Source organism: Apteryx mantelli, chromosome 6 (genome assembly GCF_036417845.1).
Source record: "Apteryx mantelli isolate bAptMan1 chromosome 6, bAptMan1.hap1, whole genome shotgun sequence".
Classification (NCBI taxonomy): domain Eukaryota; kingdom Metazoa; phylum Chordata; class Aves; order Apterygiformes; family Apterygidae; genus Apteryx; species Apteryx mantelli.
Window position 1 is genome coordinate 32,610,489 of NC_089983.1, and position 14,674 is coordinate 32,625,162.

Below are 14,674 nucleotides of genomic sequence, written 5' to 3' on the forward strand. Positions count from 1 at the left end.
GCAGGGAATGAAGGGGTGTCTATAGGGATGGTCTTGGGATGATCCTGGAGGCATGATGCTCTTGAGACCATCCCAGCAGGGCTCAGCTTCACTGCTTCACTGCTCAAGCCGGGGGATGTCTCACCCACTCGCCCCACACCAGGGCTGCGGCATCTCCCAGACAGCAGCAGGCCGGGTTCGGCATCGTCACAAAGTGGGCACTTCACAGCAGCTCTGTCACCAGCACTGGCCGAACTGGCGCCAGGCTCCACCGTTGCATCCCGGTACCCTCTCCTTCCTTGGAGGGCCTGGGGAGATGCCCTGCTCCTCCACCCTCCTCCCTGCCTACCTGCACCACCCCAACCTGGCCACCCTTTGGGGTCCCCTGTGAGGCTCAGCAGGGCCCAGAACTGCTCCCAGTAAGGCTGGGGGGGGGCACTGGAAACCTGCCAGCCAGCCCGTGCTTGCTTGGTCTGTGCTGTGCTGCCTGCACCCCATGCCCAGCAGGGCTCAGAGTCGGGACGATGCGTGGCAGTGATGCAGGCAGCATGAGGCTGGCCATGCTTTTGGTATGTGCGTGGGGCGGCTGAGGTGCCAGCTGTGTCTGCCGCCCCCCCGGCCAGCTCCTACGCTCCTCTCTGCCTGCACTGCTGCCCCAGCTGTCTGAGCTTAGGACCTGGAGGAAGCACCCGGAGCTGCGGAGAAGGATCATGTGATGGTGTCCACATCCCCTCATGTGACGGTGACCACGTCCCCTCTCATCCCCAGCGCTGCCAGAATGGAGCTGCCTGCTCTCGCCCTGCTGCTGATGCCAGTGCTCCTGCACACGCAGGTTAGCAAAGCTGGCCTGGGTGGAAAGTTCAGGAGAAGCATGTGGGGCTGCGCTGTAAAGGATCCAGCTGGGGTGATGCCAGGAGCTGCTGCTTTCCTCCTCTGTGTCCCCACACCCTGCCTCTTCCTGCCATGGCTCCCCTCTCCTGCAGCCACCCAGGCCGCTCCCAGCCCCACGCCTGCCCTCCCAGCCCCCCCGTCCCCAGCAGCCTGCCTGAAAATGCCTCCAGCGCGGTGTGAGTAGCAAGGGGGTGCCAAGGGGCAGCAGTGGCTGCCCTGCCTGTCCCTCCGGATCCTCATCCATGCACCAAGGATGGGAAGAGTCCCCCTGTTCCCACCTGGTCTCTCCCAGGGTGGGCAAGGGGTGTCCCCCTGCCAGGATCCGGCACCTGTCCCCAGGGAGTGTGGGACGAGGCAGCTGGGGCTCAGGGAGGGTCTGCAGCCCCAACCGCTGCCCCTGTGCCCGCAGGCGTCCCCCCCGGCGCGCTCCTTCCAGATCGACTATGACAGCGACTGCTTCCGGAAGGACGGCGCCCCTTTCCGCTACGTCTCGGGCAGCATCCACTACGCCCGTGTCCCGCGCCCCGCCTGGAGGGACCGGCTCCTCAAGATGTACATGAGTGGGCTCAGCGCGGTGCAGGTGTAAGTGGCAGGGCAGCCGCTGCTGCACAGAGCCCTGCAGCCGCTCTGGGGTCCCTCGGGCTCTCTGAGGTCCCCAGTACCTCACCCCTCACAGAGGCAAGGGCATTTCGTTGTCTGATCGCAGGGATCAGCCTTACTGAGCTGGGGGGAGTCAGGGACCCCCGGGGCTGCCCTGTCCCCGCCAGGCACAACATAAGTCTGGGCTAGTCCCGGCTGCCATCCTCAGCCCTGGCTGGAGGTCAATTCCCAGGGGGAGAGGATCCAGCCTGCGTCCTGGGAGCAGAGGGGAGAGGAGACAGTTCCCTGCCCTGCTAGAGGTGTCCTTCACCTATCCACACTCGTCACTGCTCTCCCCCCCCCCCCCCCCAGCTACATCCCCTGGAACTACCACGAGCCACTGCCGGGGGTTTATGACTTTGCTGGGGACCGGGACGTGGAAGCCTTCCTGGACTTGACGGCAGAGCTGGGGCTCTTGGTGATCCTGCGGCCGGGGCCCTACATCTGTGCAGAGTGGGAGATGGTGAGCCCCAGCCCGCCCCGGACCAGCCTGGTCCCCTGTGGGATGCCCTGATGGGTGGCCTGGGCGGAGCAGGGCTCGTGCCCCTTGCCAGGGTGCTGACCCTGGCGCCTTGCAAGCCTTAGGCTGCAGCCCCACCAGGCATGTGCTGCTCTGATGCTGATCACCAGTGTTTTGGCTCTGCGCCTCCCAGATTGCTGAGCAGCTTCTCCATCTCCCTCCCCGCTGCGGGGTGTTTCTCTAGGGCGGCCTGCCTGCCTGGCTGCTGTGGAAACCAGACATCGTCCTGCGCTCCTCCGACCCCGGTGAGCCTCAGCACATGGTCTGAGTGGTGCCCACAGAGACTGGTCCCAGTCCTTGCATGCTGCTGTCTGTTGTTGGTCTCTCTCCTGGCACCCACCAGCCCCAGAGTGCATGTCTTCTCTCCCATCTGCTTCTCTCTTTTGGGAGCCTGGTAGTTCCTCCTTTGCCTCCACTTCCCCATTGCTCTCAGCCCTGCCCCATCTGCTCCAACCTTGTCCTTGCAGCGCTGGTTGCATGTGGGGCTGACTGGTCCCTGCAGCCAGGCTGAGCTGCTATCTGTGCCCCCAGACTACCTGGCAGCCGTGGACTCCTGGCTCCATGTCCTGCTACCCAAGATCAAGCCACGGCTGTACCAGCACGGGGGGAACATCATCAGTGTGCAGGTTAGGTGCTGTGGGACTCAGTCCTGCTCTGGGTCATCTTCAGCTTTGCCCTAAAAAGCTATCTGCATCCCCTACACTGTGCTCTCCTCTGGCACGCTCATATATAAAGCCCCTGTGTCATCTGGACCAGGATTTCTCTGCAAGGGCCAGTGCTCGGGATACCTGTCAGTGCTGCAGGGCAGGAGGCTGGGGTTTCAGGGGCACCAGCAGAGCTGGGGCTGGTAGATGAGAACCTGGGGCTGCAGTATCTGTCACAGGACCTCCTGGGAGCTGTCACGATGTCTGATGCCCCCCGGAGCCTTGGAGAAGGGAAGAATAAGCTGGGTGCTCATCCCACCCTGCTACCCCAGGTGCACGTTGGGACCTGGCTCCAGCTCTGCTCCATGTGGGGCACTGGGTCCTGCCCTGTGTCCTGCTCACAGGTGGAGAACGAATATGGGAGTTACTACGCCTGTGACTACAACTACCTGCGGCACCTCCTGGGCACCTTCCGGGCACTGCTGGGGCACGATGTGCTGCTTTTCACCACTGATGACACACAGGTGGACGAGCTACACTGTGGCACCCTGCAGGGGCTCTACGCCACCGTGGACTTTGGGCCAGGTGCTCCATGGAACCGGAGGAGGATAGGGGATGGGGGTCCTGTCTCTGACCTTCTCCAACCTCTCTTCATAATTTCTGCAGATTCCAACATCACGGAGGCATTTGGTGCCCAGCGCCTGGTCCAGCCGAAGGGGCCCCTGGTGAGCTTGGCATGGGCACCTTGGGAGGGAATTAGCCACTGCAGCTTTGGGGAGGCAGAAGGGCTGGGGGGTGCAAGGCAAAGAGGGATGCTGGGGTCAGGCTGCCTGGGGAGTGGGGGAGCAGGGGGGATGTGGCTGATACAGGCAGTGCCAGGAGCCCCGACTCCAGCCGGTAACAGCCCCTTGCTTCCCCAGGTGAACTCTGAGTACTACACGGGCTGGCTGGACTACTGGGGGGAGGCGCACGCCAGCATCAGCTCTGCACGGGTAGCCCGGGGACTCGCGGACATGCTGCAGCTGGGAGCCAACGTCAACATGCAAGTAGCTCCTTGGCTTGCAACGGGGGCACAGCCTGGGCTGCCAGCCCAACCCTCTGCAGGCATCAGAGCAGGCATTGCTGCCGGCATTTGCCTCAGGACCCAGGCTGTGGGAGGCAGGCAGGGGCCGGGCTGGGGCTGTGGAGGGAACACGGACGGGGCAGTGCCTGATGAACCTCTGCTGGGGTTCGTGCGGGTGCTGACCTCGGTCTCTGGGGTGTCACATAGGTACATGTTCCAGGGGGGGACCAACTTCGCCTACTGGAGCGGTGAGTAGGGCCATGCCCGGAGGGAGGGCTGGTGAGTGCGGTGGGGCCGAGCAGGGGCACAGGCACAGTGCAGCGCTGGGGTTACGGGACTTTCCTTGGCCATCGCTGGGGGAGGCTGTTCCAGGGCTCCCTCTCTATCCTGTTGGGTGGGCTGACACATACTCTGGGTCCTAGCTAGTTCCCCCTTGGGACTCTTTTTGTCTCTGAGCAGGGACCCTCAGACCCACAGTTCTGGGTCCTGTCCCCCTGCATTGCAGTGCAGCTAGCCTAGGGCTGGTCCCCACCAGCACGGCCTTGGGGTCCAGGCCCCCAGCTCTGCCAGACAGCCCCTTCCTGCAGCTCCCTTTGCTTTCCCTGGCCAGGTGCTGACTTCAAGGAGGAGTACAAGCCGGTGACCACCAGCTATGATTACGACGCACCGCTCTCGGAGGCTGGAGACCCCACTGAGAAGCTGTTTGCCATCCGCACAGTCATCAGTAAGGTGCTGAGTCTGGCAGCAGGAGGGGGACTGCGCTGGCATGCTCCTGCCCCGGGTGCCACGAGATGCCAGGCAGCCCAGCACAGGGCACTGCTGCCTGTGCTGGGGCAGAGGGCACACAGAGGCACCTGGTAGGACAGCCACTAGGCTACTAGGGGACATCTCCCTGCTGCCCTGAGATGAGGGTCCCAGGGGAAGCCACGGCCCGATGGGGCACCTAACAGTCTGCTGTTCAGTTCCAGGCCCTGCCAGTCGGTCCAATGCCGCCTGCCGCCCCCAAGTTCGCCTATGGCCGGGTGGCCCTGCAGAAGGTGAGTGCCTGCCCCAAGGGCTGTGCCACCCCTGCCTGGCACTGCCCTGCTGCCCAGCTCCCATCTCTTTGCAGTATGCCAACCTCCTGGATGTCTTGGACATACTGTGCCCCTCTGGGCCCATCCAGAGCCAGTTTCCCCTCACTTTTGAGGCCATAAAGCAGGTGAGGGGCTTAGTACAGCAGGGGACACTGGCAGAGACACTCCTGGGCTTGTCTGTCCTGTGCTGTCGAGCCTGACAGGCCAGAGCACTGCCCCAGCTCTGGGGTGGAGGATCGGAGCCAGTGGCCAGCCCTGCTCCCCATTTCCCTGTGTCCCCCAGGCCCACGGCTTTGTGTTGTATCGCACACACCTGCCCCGGGACATCCCAGACCCGGCCACACTGAGCGCTCCTCCCCACAGCATCTGTGACCGCGGCTATGTGATGCTACAAAAGGTGAGGCCTTGGGTGCACACCCGGCCCTCGCCCTGCCTCCCCGGAGGGCCAGGAAGCCTGCCTGGAGCAAGGCCATACTGCGCCAGGGCCTTGGGGACAGCCAGGGTGCTGGAAGCCATGGGCCATGCTGAGCCCTTGGAGGGTGGCCCACAGTCCTGTGCCTGTCCCTGCCAGGGGAGGCCCAGCTCAAGCAGGGAGAGGGCAGTGGGATGCTCTGCTGGCTAGCTGCGGGCGGCATTTGGGGTGCTGGGACCCCAACACAGGGTGGCTGCGCTGACCCCATGGCTGCAGGAGTACCAGGGGACGCTGGAGCGGGACGGGCAGACAGCGCTGCAGGTGACCGGCAGGGAGGGGGCCACCCTGGACGTGCTCCTGGAGAACATGGGCAGGATCAACTTCGGGGCCAACGTCAGTGACTTCAAGGTGAGGGGAGAGGGCCCCACCATCCGCTTGGGAGGGCACAGCCTGGGCACCTGTGTGGTCACATGCACCCTCCCCAGCCAACCTTGACAGACCCAGGCCAAAGTCAGCCCTCAGGCGCAGGACCCCCGCATTAGCTCTTACGATTTCCCATCCTTCCTCTTCCCAATGCTTTTGCACTGACTTCATGGAGGTGGCAAATCCACCAGGAACCGGGGAAAGGCAGCAAGACTGGCACCGCCCTCTCCCACGCATGCCTCCATGGAAGCCAGGACCCTGCAGCCCCTCCGCTTGGGCCCAGTCCCATGTCTACTGCTGAAAGGGGGATGCACCCAGGGGAAGCCAAGCAGGGTCATGTACGGCATCCACCTGCCCAGAGCAGACCCTGCTGTCTCATTTTCCCTCCTGCTCCTTCTCAGGGCCTGCTGGGGAACCTCTCCTTGGACTCCAGCCCGCTGAGCAGCTGGCTGATCTACCCGCTGGCCATAGACACTGCGGTGCAGCAGGGCTGGCCCCACACTGCCCCACCGAAATCAAGCAGCAGAGGTGGAGCAGGGCCAGCCTTCTACACTGGGGCCTTTGAGACCCCTGGCATCACCTGGGACACTTTCGTGAAATTCCCAGGGTGGAGCAAGGTAAGGCTGTGCATACACCAAGGAGAGGGGATGAGAGGGGAAAGGGGCACAACTCAGCCCGGTCTCCATCCTGCAGGGCCAGCTGTGGATCAATGGCTTCAACCTGGGCCGGTATTGGCCCCAGCGCGGGCCTCAGCAGACCCTCTTCGTGCCTGGCTCTGTGCTGCACCCAGGCCGCCCCAACAACATCACGGTGCTGGAGCTGGAGGGGGCACCTCCCACCCCCTTCCTGCTCTTCCTCGACCGACCTTTTTTCAACATGACCCTCAGCCGCAGCACTGCGGCCACAAAATAAACCCAGGGCTGCCAGGCACTGTCACCACCTCTTGCTAGGGCTGCGGAGATGGCAGCGGGGCTGGTGAAGGGGAGGAGGAGGCAAGCTATCCTCAATGCCTGGGGAAGGGGTATGCACCCCGGCACAGACATCCGCCCTCCTTCAGGGCCAGGCCAGGTTCCACACTAGGAGAAAGCAGCCCAGGTTCAGTCTGTTCTGCACGTGCCCCCCACAACTCATCCCAAATGGTGCCAGTGCCCATGCTGAGTCCCCCAACACCCGCACACACAGCCGGCTGGGCCTAGCAGGTTCAGACACCTCTTTATTGACAATACAGGCACAGGAGGTAGTTGCCAACACAATATGGCTGAGATGCCAATAGCACCCAGGAGAAGAGAGGAAAAAGCCTAGTCTTGAGGATGCCCATAGGCATGGCTGCAGGTGGCTCAGGGAGGCAAGGTCTGGATGCATTAGGATCTGTCCCAGCGCCAGAGGCAGCAGTCTGCAAGGTAGCAGGGAAGAGGGCAGCCATCAGGATCCCCCGTCTGGAGCCAGGCTGGGCCATGGGGCAGCCCTGGCCCCTCACATTAGCACGTAGGGGATCCCGGCTCTAATGCCCCCCGAGCCCTGCCTAGAGCAGTGTGCACCCTGCGGCTGCCAGAGCCTTGCCGCAGTTGCCCCAGAGAGTGACGTGGTCAGCTCAGTCACTCCATACTGCAGCGCTTCAGAGCTCTCCGTCCCCCTGCCATGCAGCCAGTGCTCAGCTCTGTCTCCACCACATCGGTCCTTGGCAGGTGGCAGCAGTCCCCAGCCCTATGTTTGACTGGTCCGGGCTCGGCGGTGGGTTTGCAGGCAGGCCGTGGAGCAGAAGGAGAAGTCAAGGTAGTGGAAAGGGATCCGGCCCAGCAAGGACTCCCCACAGTGCCAGCAGCGGCTACACAAAAGAGCAGAGGTGGCCCTGAGTGATGGGGACACTTGCCAAAAGGGCAGAGGAGCAGAGATAAGATATATTCAGTGCCCAGGCTGAGGGCTGTGACAAGGGACACCAGCAGCACAAAGGAGCTGGGGCTCCTCTGGTCACAGGACAGATGCATCCAGGCACAGGGCCACCCAGCAGCCCTGCTGCCTGCAGCCTGGCCAGGGCACGCTCCCTGGAGGCTGTGGGGTGGCACAGAGAAGGGACAAGAGATGTGAGGTCAGAGACCGTGGCACAGAAGTGGCTGGGGGGGTTGGCTTTCCATAGCCCTGGCCTCAAGGTGATGGGGTTGCCCTTTGCAAAATATTCCCGGGGTAAAGTGCAGAAAGGGAGACAGCATTGGAACAAGTACTGCTAGGAATAGAGCAGCTAGGAATATATTTAGGTTGAACATGAGAAGAAAGGCAGGGAACGGCCATGCCAGTGTGGGGGAGTTGGTCTCTGCCATGATGACTGTGCCGTGTTGTGCTCACAGTGAGAAACAGTCCCCGGTAGAGAGGAGCACTCCTGCGACAGCAGTCAACCTCCCTGTCGCCCCACAACAGCTACCCAGGCTGTTACCTGATGTTAACAAGAGTTGCGCCAGCATCCTGCAGCTGTGCAGCCAGCCTTCGATCAGCAGCCAGGGCCCTCTGGGGAGCAGAGAGACAGGTCAGCACCTCCAGCCCTGTGTGGCCCCAGAAATGCCAGGGCCTGTGGCACCAGAGCCTGCAGTACCTGCACTGCCCCAGCCAGGCCAGATCCCCTTCCCCATGCAAGGCCTCACCTTCTCCCTGTCAGACAGGGCAGCAAACCGCTGCTTCTCGTCCTGCTCCTGCTCCTGTTGCTTCCGCTCCTCCCGCTGTGCCTGCTCCCGCTGCTTCCGCTGGGCTTTCTGTGCCCGCTTCTTCTCCAGCTTCTTGGCCTCCATCTCTGGTGTCAGGGGCCCAGGCACCTGGGGGCAGCAAGGGCAGAGGGCAGTCACCATCTCCCACTGAGTTCGGGGCAAAGATATGAGTGGCCTAGCGCAGGATGCTGGGGTATAGCCGAGGGGGGCTTAGCTCTGGGGTCCCCCAGCCCCTGAGCAGCAAGCACACAGCACAGGCACCCACCTTGGCACGGCTGTAGTCGTACTTATCCGGATGGTCCACCACAAACTTGCGGAAGGCGTTGCGGGTCGGTTTGTCAGCGGAGACACAGTAGGCAGGCTGCTCCTGCCTGTCTCTGCAGGCCAAAGCAGACCAGCTCAGCCCTGCAGTCTTGCTGCCTGTGCCCTGCGAGCCCAGGGACCCCCTGAGATGTCCAACAGGGGCAGGAGGCCAGGATACCACAGCCAAGGACAGAGAAGTTGCACATCCCCTGCACCAACAGCCCCCAAATCCTCCCCTTCTTGCATTCCTGCCTTGCAAAGGGCAGTCTCATCCCAGTCCTCTGAACTGCCCACCAATAAACCCAGGAGCACTTCAGGGCAGGGCCCGCCTAACAAGCCCAGAAGTCCTGGCTGAGAAAGACCCACCCTGGCTGTCCCAGGGCAAGGCTGGCACGAGTCTCCCGTGGCCAGGGCAGGAGGGTTGCTGGAGTAGGCAAGGGGAGCACCAGGCACCAGGGCATTGTGGGGCAGCCTCCTACATCAGGGACTGTGCTTGCTGGCCCCCGGAGGCCCTGCGATCGTACCTGAGCGCAGGGTCAGCCCCTGCCTCCAGCAACAGGTACACAGCCTCGGCCTTCCCTGCACGTGCTGCCACGTGCAGCAGGGTGTAGCCACGCTCGTCCACAGGCTGGTTGAGCAGGGAGCAAGGTGCAGCCTCCTTCCCACCCTCGCTGTCCCCTGGTGGGCTCCTGCTCTCTGGCACACCCAGGAGGTGCCGCAGGGTCCCCACATCCCCCGTCTTGCAGGATGTGAACAGGGCATCGCGGAGCTGGGTCTGGGGGTCTCCTATGAGGGAAGGACACAGAAGGGAGCTTGATGCTACAAGGCCATTCAGCTCCCTGGGCAGAACAGTGCTCTGGCCTGACCAGCAAACCTACACAGCACGGTTAAAGCATTGTTCTGCCAGCTGGATTTGGGCAGGGTCTCCAGTGCCTTCAGAGTCTGTGTCCTGACCATGTGCTCGTGGCATTGCTGGGCACAGCTGACAGCAGCCAGGCCCTCTCCTCCTGGGACGAGACCTGCTCCAAACGCACACACGCACCAGGCTTAGCCAGGTGCTGCCTGCCCCACAGAGCAGGCGCCAGGGGATTGGACCTGGTGGCCCTGGATACCCTCCCCTCTCCCACAGTTCCCACGGCAAGGAGCAGGCCAGTTGCAGACTTGTGGCATCCCAGGGCTGCTCTCATAGCACAGATCTTTGCTGTTCTCTGCTCCCATCCATCCAGGTGGAAACACTCTAGGGCTCACAGTTATTGCTCTGCACCTCACTGTGCACGCTGCTTGCTTTAAAGCACGTGGCTGTCCTACAGCTGTGCCAGCACCCAGCTGCTCTGGGCACCTGCCTAAAAACTTGCTTTTCACCCTGAAGCAAAGCTCTGGCAAACAAACAGGACTCTCCTTGGCCCAGCTCCTGGCCCCACTTACCTCCATTGCCCCAGGAAAGGGGCTCAGGCCCAGCCTCCCCCTGTGGCTCCGTCGACAGCTCCAGGCTTCCCGTCTCCTCAGCACAGGGCCCTGTGCAGGGAGTGTGCAGTGAGGAAAAGGGCTGCAGCCCAGCCTGCACTCCAGGTGTGCCAGCTCCTTCCCCAGTGCCTTACTACACAGCCCTGGGCCTGTTCCTCCCCCTCACCTTTCTCCACCTTCTTGTCCCTCTTCCTCCTCCTCTTGCGGTTTCGCTTGGGCATCACTTCAAACTCCCGGAGGTCCAAGGTCCCCAGTGTAACCTCCACAGTCTCCAGCTCCCCTGCCAGGCTCTCCTCCTCCTCTTCCTCCTCCAGGGCTGAGGGGGGTGACAGGGCAGGGGCTGGGACCCCAAAAATAGCATGGATCGCTTGGGGCTCTCTGCCAAGCACAGCTGACCCAGCATGGAGCCACTTTCTGCAGAGCTCCCCCTGCGGTGCCAGGCCTTGTAGTGGGGCTGCCAGCCTGGTCCCCAGGCCATGACACCAGTCCCTCCAGCTCTCAGAACCACATTTCCCTCCATGGCTCAACTCACCACTCATGTCCTCCTGCAGAGAATCCATTTCTGTTACCCGCCGCCCCTTCTGCCAGCTCTTCCGGGGCAACCCAGTGATATCTTCCAGTGGCGTGTCCTTCCCTGGGCAACAGGGGTGCTAGTATCATTGCCTGCCGACAGGGAGTGCTCCATGTCTCCAGGGATGGAGGGCAGGAGAGCTGGCACCTCCATCGCATGGTGCAGCATGCCTTAACGCACAGGGAGCTGCATGCAGGGACCATGTCACTCCACCTGCTCCGACCCACAGGCACCAGGGCAGGGCTGACTCACCGTATATCTGCAGGCTGGCCAGCACAGCGTGGACTCGCAGCACCTCCCGCAGGGTGGCCCTGCGGGTGCTGAGGGGGATGTGGTAGACACGGGGGTCACCCCGGGTTAAAGGTGGGTTCCTGCCACCAAAGAGCAGTGTCCGGTTGTGGCGGGGGACCCGGAGGAAGATGCGCTGGGCTTCCTGCAAGTGGTGCGCCCAGCCTGCCAGCAGGTCCTGGATATCCTGGGGAGGAAGGGGTGGGCACCGTGGGGTCCTGAACCGCACAGTGTGGGCACAGACAGCTCTAGAGCAGGAACAGTCTCAGGACAGAGCAGCCCCAGCTGTGTCCTGGCCTCCCTCTGGAGCTCGCACCCCACATGCAACCTCCAACAGCAGCATAGTACCACCCCATGGAGCCAGCCATGACCACAACCCCCTGCCAAGGCCCCAGCGCTGGTCCCATCCCCACCTTGAGCAGCGCGGCCTCGTTGTAACGCCGCAGCGAGGCTCCGGCCGACCTGGGTGCCGCAGCTGGGGTCTGGGCATCCCGTAGGCTCTGGGATGTGCCCCGCCGGGCTCGCACTGTGTAGCGGTGGAAGGTCTTGTGCTCCTGCACCTGGGGGCTGCAGAGAGGGGCAGGCATGAGCAATAAGGCCCCATGCACAGAGAGGAGGAGAGCTGATGCTCCCCGCAACCCTGGAGGGGTTGTTGCCCCTGCCAGTGCCCCATAAACACTTCTTTTGCAGTAGGACTGAGCTTAGCCAACTCTCAAGCAAAGACCAGGAGCTGCTGGTGCCCAGGGTGTGTGTAAGCACTGTGATGGAGGAATAGGGAGGGGGTGGCCACCATCAGCGAAGGGCCTATCCAACACCCAGCCCCACTTGTCCCTGCCCAGAAGGGTGAGGCCAGGTCTGCTCCCCCGTACTCACCCCTGGAAGACAGCTCCCGCAAAGTGTCCGCCACCCATCATCAGCACAACCCAGCATGTGCTCACACTGAGGCTCTGGAGCGATGCCACCAGCCCTGCTGGCTCCTGGTCTCTGCTGCCACCCTGAGACACAGACCCTGCTGCTAGCATCTGTGGGATCACCTTACTACCTCTTGCTGTCCTCTGGGACATGGGCCAGCCCCTCTGCTGGCACAGGGACAAGGGGGGTTACAGACCAAAAGGAGCAGGGTTTGCCCTGTCCTACCCATACTACTGGTCTGCGCAGGGGGTCTCAGCTACTGCTTCAGCCCTGATTTGAGCAGGGCTTTCTTCTTGCAAAGGTTTGTCAAATTATAGGGAAATGGGGAAGTAGGTCTCACTCCTGAGAGCATCCCAGAGTCAAAAACAGATGATCAGAGAGCCCAGGGCTCTGATCTGGCACCAGAGGCCACCCTCCCCATCCAGGGACATGGGGGATTTCCAGGCAGATGTCTACACCCCAGGGTCACCCCCTTCTCTGGGGTCCCTCCTCCAGCAGGCTGGGCTGCGACTTGCCTTTCCAGTGCCCAGCACGCAGCGGTAGGCAGAGATGAGCTGGCCCTTCGCATTTCTGAAAAGCACCTTGTGGGAGCGGGGGACCTGGGGGATCCCAGGACTATCGCTGGCAGGGGGCAGCGACTCTGACTCACTGCTCGAATCGGAGCTCTCTGAATCAGATCCTGAGATGCTGGAAACATCACCTGCAAGAGAGAGGAAATGGGGCAGTGGAGCAGGGCAAATATCAATCCATGGCCATCCCCAAAACTTTGCAAATAGGCCCAAGGCTGGCCCAAAGCCCCAGAAATGTCCTATCCAATACCTTATATAGTCACAAGAAGGCTGTAGGCTATGGAGAGATGTGTTTGGGGCTATATATCCCAGATACGGACAGGCAGGGGCTCAGGTGGAACGTACCCCTGTCCCCATGACAAGTCAGCAGGTTCAGGACCCAATAGCAGAGCCAGGGGACCCCACCAGGGCAGAACAAAGGGACTCGAAGCAAGCAGGGGCAGCTGGGGACTCATGTCCCCAGCCTGGGCTGGACAGCCTGGTGGCCTCTGGGCCCTGCTGAGGGCAGTGCCATCCCTCACCTGCGCAGGTCTTCTCCTCGAACCCCTCTGCCGGTAGTGTCCGGCGCCCCAGGAGCCTCTGCTTCAAGTTGAAGCGGTGCCAGTCAAGACGGTAGTGCTCAGCCTGGGGAGGCAAAAGGGTGAGGGGGGTCCAGCAGGGCACACAGGCCCCTGGGAAGGAACGCCGGCGATGGGGCTCCAAGGAGCAGCCAGCACTGGGCTGCGTAGCCCTGGGGCCGAGCCTCCACAGCAGCACCCTGCAAGCTGTGCCAGCCCTGCTCAGTGCTGCCACTGCTGACGCTGGCAGCTCGGCCGCTTGCTCACCTGCTCCTCCCGGCTGTCGAACGCCTGCGCGCAGGTCGAGCAGTACATCCGGTCAGGCACTTCGGGGACCCCATGGGCTCTGTCCTCGCCACTGGCAACTGCAGGTTTCTCTGGAAAAGAAAGGAAGGGTTGTGCCACAGGCAGCTCTCTGTGCAGCACCACCACAAGGGCCGAGCAAGGAGCAGGGACTGCTGGATCTTTTCTTGACCATACATAATCCTGGACACACAAATAGCACCACAGCAGTAGGATGAATTTCAGAGACCTTGGGGTGATAGCTATAGGTCCAAGCAAAGCCCATTTCACCATTCATCTGGTAGTTCCCACTGCGCCAAGCTCCAGGTAGCCACCCAAGCTGTACCGCAGAGGATGGAGTCCTCTTCTCATAGTCTGAGACCAACAGATACGAGCTTGGCCAAATAACCCCCTCATGCTATTCCTCTGCTCCCTCAAGCCAAACCCACCATGGTGTACGGGCCCTGGGTCCGTGACCGACGCATCCACTGAAAACCCGGTGACAAGGGACAGCCCATGCAGGAAGATGGGGTCCTGGGCAGCCTCGAAAATGGATCTGCTCTCTGGGGCTGGCATCACTGCTGCTCCTGAGCAGAAAGCACAGCACTGAGGGTGAGTGACAGCCCTGCCTCCAGGATGCTTCCCAGCTGGAGAAGAGCTTGGGGGGGGGGGCACAGGGGGCACGCAGGACAAGGGAATTTCCAACCCCAGAAGCACCAGCAAGGCTGGAACCCCAAACCCTTCTACAGCCCCTTTCCCCTCTAGGGGATCCCAACAACCCCACCAACTGGTGCCCCCCTAGAACTGGGAACCCTGCGCTCTTCCCTACACTGCCCAGTTTCTCCCCCTTCAGGATCCTGGTTTGACCCCCCGGGATCCCCCCCCCTCCCCCTCACCGCCTCTGGCAATCCTTTTTCTCTCACGGCCAGTGCTCCCCACCGCGGGGTATTCCCGCCCCACGGCACCCCCATCGCTCTCCCCCCTGGCCATCCCCCTCCCGGGACCCGCCCCCACGAGCCGTTACCCCCTCCCGGGATCCGTCCCCATGGATGTCCTCCCTCCCCCCCCCGCCTCCTACCCGCCCCCCGGGATCCGCCCTCCCCTTAGCCATTGTCCCCTTATTTTCCCCCGGGGATCCTTCCCGCGGCCATTACTCCTCGCCCGGGATCCCTCTCCCCCGCGGCCGTTCCCCCCGGCTCTCGGCCCGCGCGCCGCCACTCACGTGCCGCTGCCGGCCCGCCGTGCCCCGGAAGCGCCCTCAGCTGCCGCGCGCCACATCCTGCCCTCTGACGGGACGCCGCTGGGCTCAGCCCGGCCTCCGGCCTCCCGCCCGCCTGCCTTCCGATTGGCCGCTGCCGGCCCCGCCCCGCGGCTCCGATTGGGCGGCG

At 62.7% G+C, this 14,674-nt stretch overlaps 2 protein-coding genes across 6 annotated transcripts; one reads left to right on the plus strand and one right to left on the minus strand.

The window, feature by feature from the left end:
• Nucleotides 1-679: 679 nt before the first annotated feature.
• Nucleotides 680-6,571, plus strand: GLB1L (galactosidase beta 1 like). 2 transcript variants are annotated; one of them, XM_013960530.2, is made up of 16 exons: nucleotides 680-811; nucleotides 1,280-1,452; nucleotides 1,822-1,972; nucleotides 2,214-2,274; nucleotides 2,561-2,655; nucleotides 3,078-3,258; nucleotides 3,340-3,398; nucleotides 3,594-3,715; nucleotides 3,944-3,984; nucleotides 4,347-4,465; nucleotides 4,699-4,773; nucleotides 4,848-4,937; nucleotides 5,096-5,209; nucleotides 5,501-5,632; nucleotides 6,049-6,264; nucleotides 6,341-6,571. In XM_013960530.2, the coding sequence occupies exons 1-16, from the start codon at nucleotides 695-697 to the stop codon at nucleotides 6,557-6,559; spliced, it is 1,965 nt and encodes a 654-aa protein (XP_013815984.2). In that variant the 5' UTR covers nucleotides 680-694; the 3' UTR covers nucleotides 6,560-6,571. The 2 variants fall into 2 exon arrangements, with proteins under 2 accessions (XP_013815984.2, XP_067154664.1); XM_067298563.1 differs by having other exon boundaries at nucleotides 736-811; nucleotides 1,280-1,422.
• A 263-nt stretch (nucleotides 6,572-6,834) lies between these two features.
• On the minus strand, nucleotides 6,835-14,557 carry ANKZF1 (ankyrin repeat and zinc finger peptidyl tRNA hydrolase 1). Of its 4 annotated transcripts, XM_067299161.1 has the most exons (16): nucleotides 14,509-14,557; nucleotides 13,736-13,873; nucleotides 13,272-13,381; nucleotides 12,969-13,071; nucleotides 12,394-12,578; nucleotides 11,840-11,961; nucleotides 11,380-11,533; nucleotides 10,931-11,153; nucleotides 10,640-10,741; nucleotides 10,274-10,447; nucleotides 10,069-10,158; nucleotides 9,168-9,429; nucleotides 8,606-8,717; nucleotides 8,281-8,487; nucleotides 8,076-8,146; nucleotides 6,835-7,472 (listed from the first exon to the last, which is right to left on the minus strand). In XM_067299161.1, the coding sequence occupies exons 2-16, from the start codon at nucleotides 13,860-13,862 to the stop codon at nucleotides 7,352-7,354; spliced, it is 2,163 nt and encodes a 720-aa protein (XP_067155262.1). In that variant the 5' UTR covers nucleotides 13,863-13,873; nucleotides 14,509-14,557; the 3' UTR covers nucleotides 6,835-7,351. The 4 variants fall into 4 exon arrangements, with proteins under 4 accessions (XP_067155262.1, XP_067155265.1, XP_067155263.1 ...); XM_067299164.1 differs by lacking the exon at nucleotides 13,736-13,873 and having other exon boundaries at nucleotides 14,509-14,555; XM_067299162.1 differs by lacking the exon at nucleotides 14,509-14,557 and having other exon boundaries at nucleotides 10,274-10,423; nucleotides 13,736-14,107.
• Nucleotides 14,558-14,674: the final 117 nt, after the last annotated feature.

Excerpts from the sequence above, each read along its gene's own strand:
- GLB1L (XM_013960530.2), top strand. The coding sequence starts at position 695 with ATGGTGTCCACATCCCCTCATGTGACGGTGACCACGTCCCCTCTCATC. Across the intron at positions 1,973-2,213 it reads TCTGTGCAGAGTGGGAGATG|GGCGGCCTGCCTGCCTGGCT; the intron begins GTGAGCCCCAGC and ends GTGTTTCTCTAG. Across the intron at positions 4,774-4,847 it reads GCCGGGTGGCCCTGCAGAAG|TATGCCAACCTCCTGGATGT; the intron begins GTGAGTGCCTGC and ends ATCTCTTTGCAG.
- ANKZF1 (XM_067299161.1), bottom strand. The coding sequence starts at position 13,862 with ATGCCAGCCCCAGAGAGCAGATCCATTTTCGAGGCTGCCCAGGACCCC. Across the intron at positions 8,718-9,167 it reads GGGGCTGACCCTGCGCTCAG|AGACAGGCAGGAGCAGCCTG; the intron begins GTACGATCGCAG and ends TTTGGCCTGCAG. Across the intron at positions 8,488-8,605 it reads ACGACTACAGCCGTGCCAAG|TGGGAGATGGTGACTGCCCT; the intron begins GTGGGTGCCTGT and ends CCCCGAACTCAG.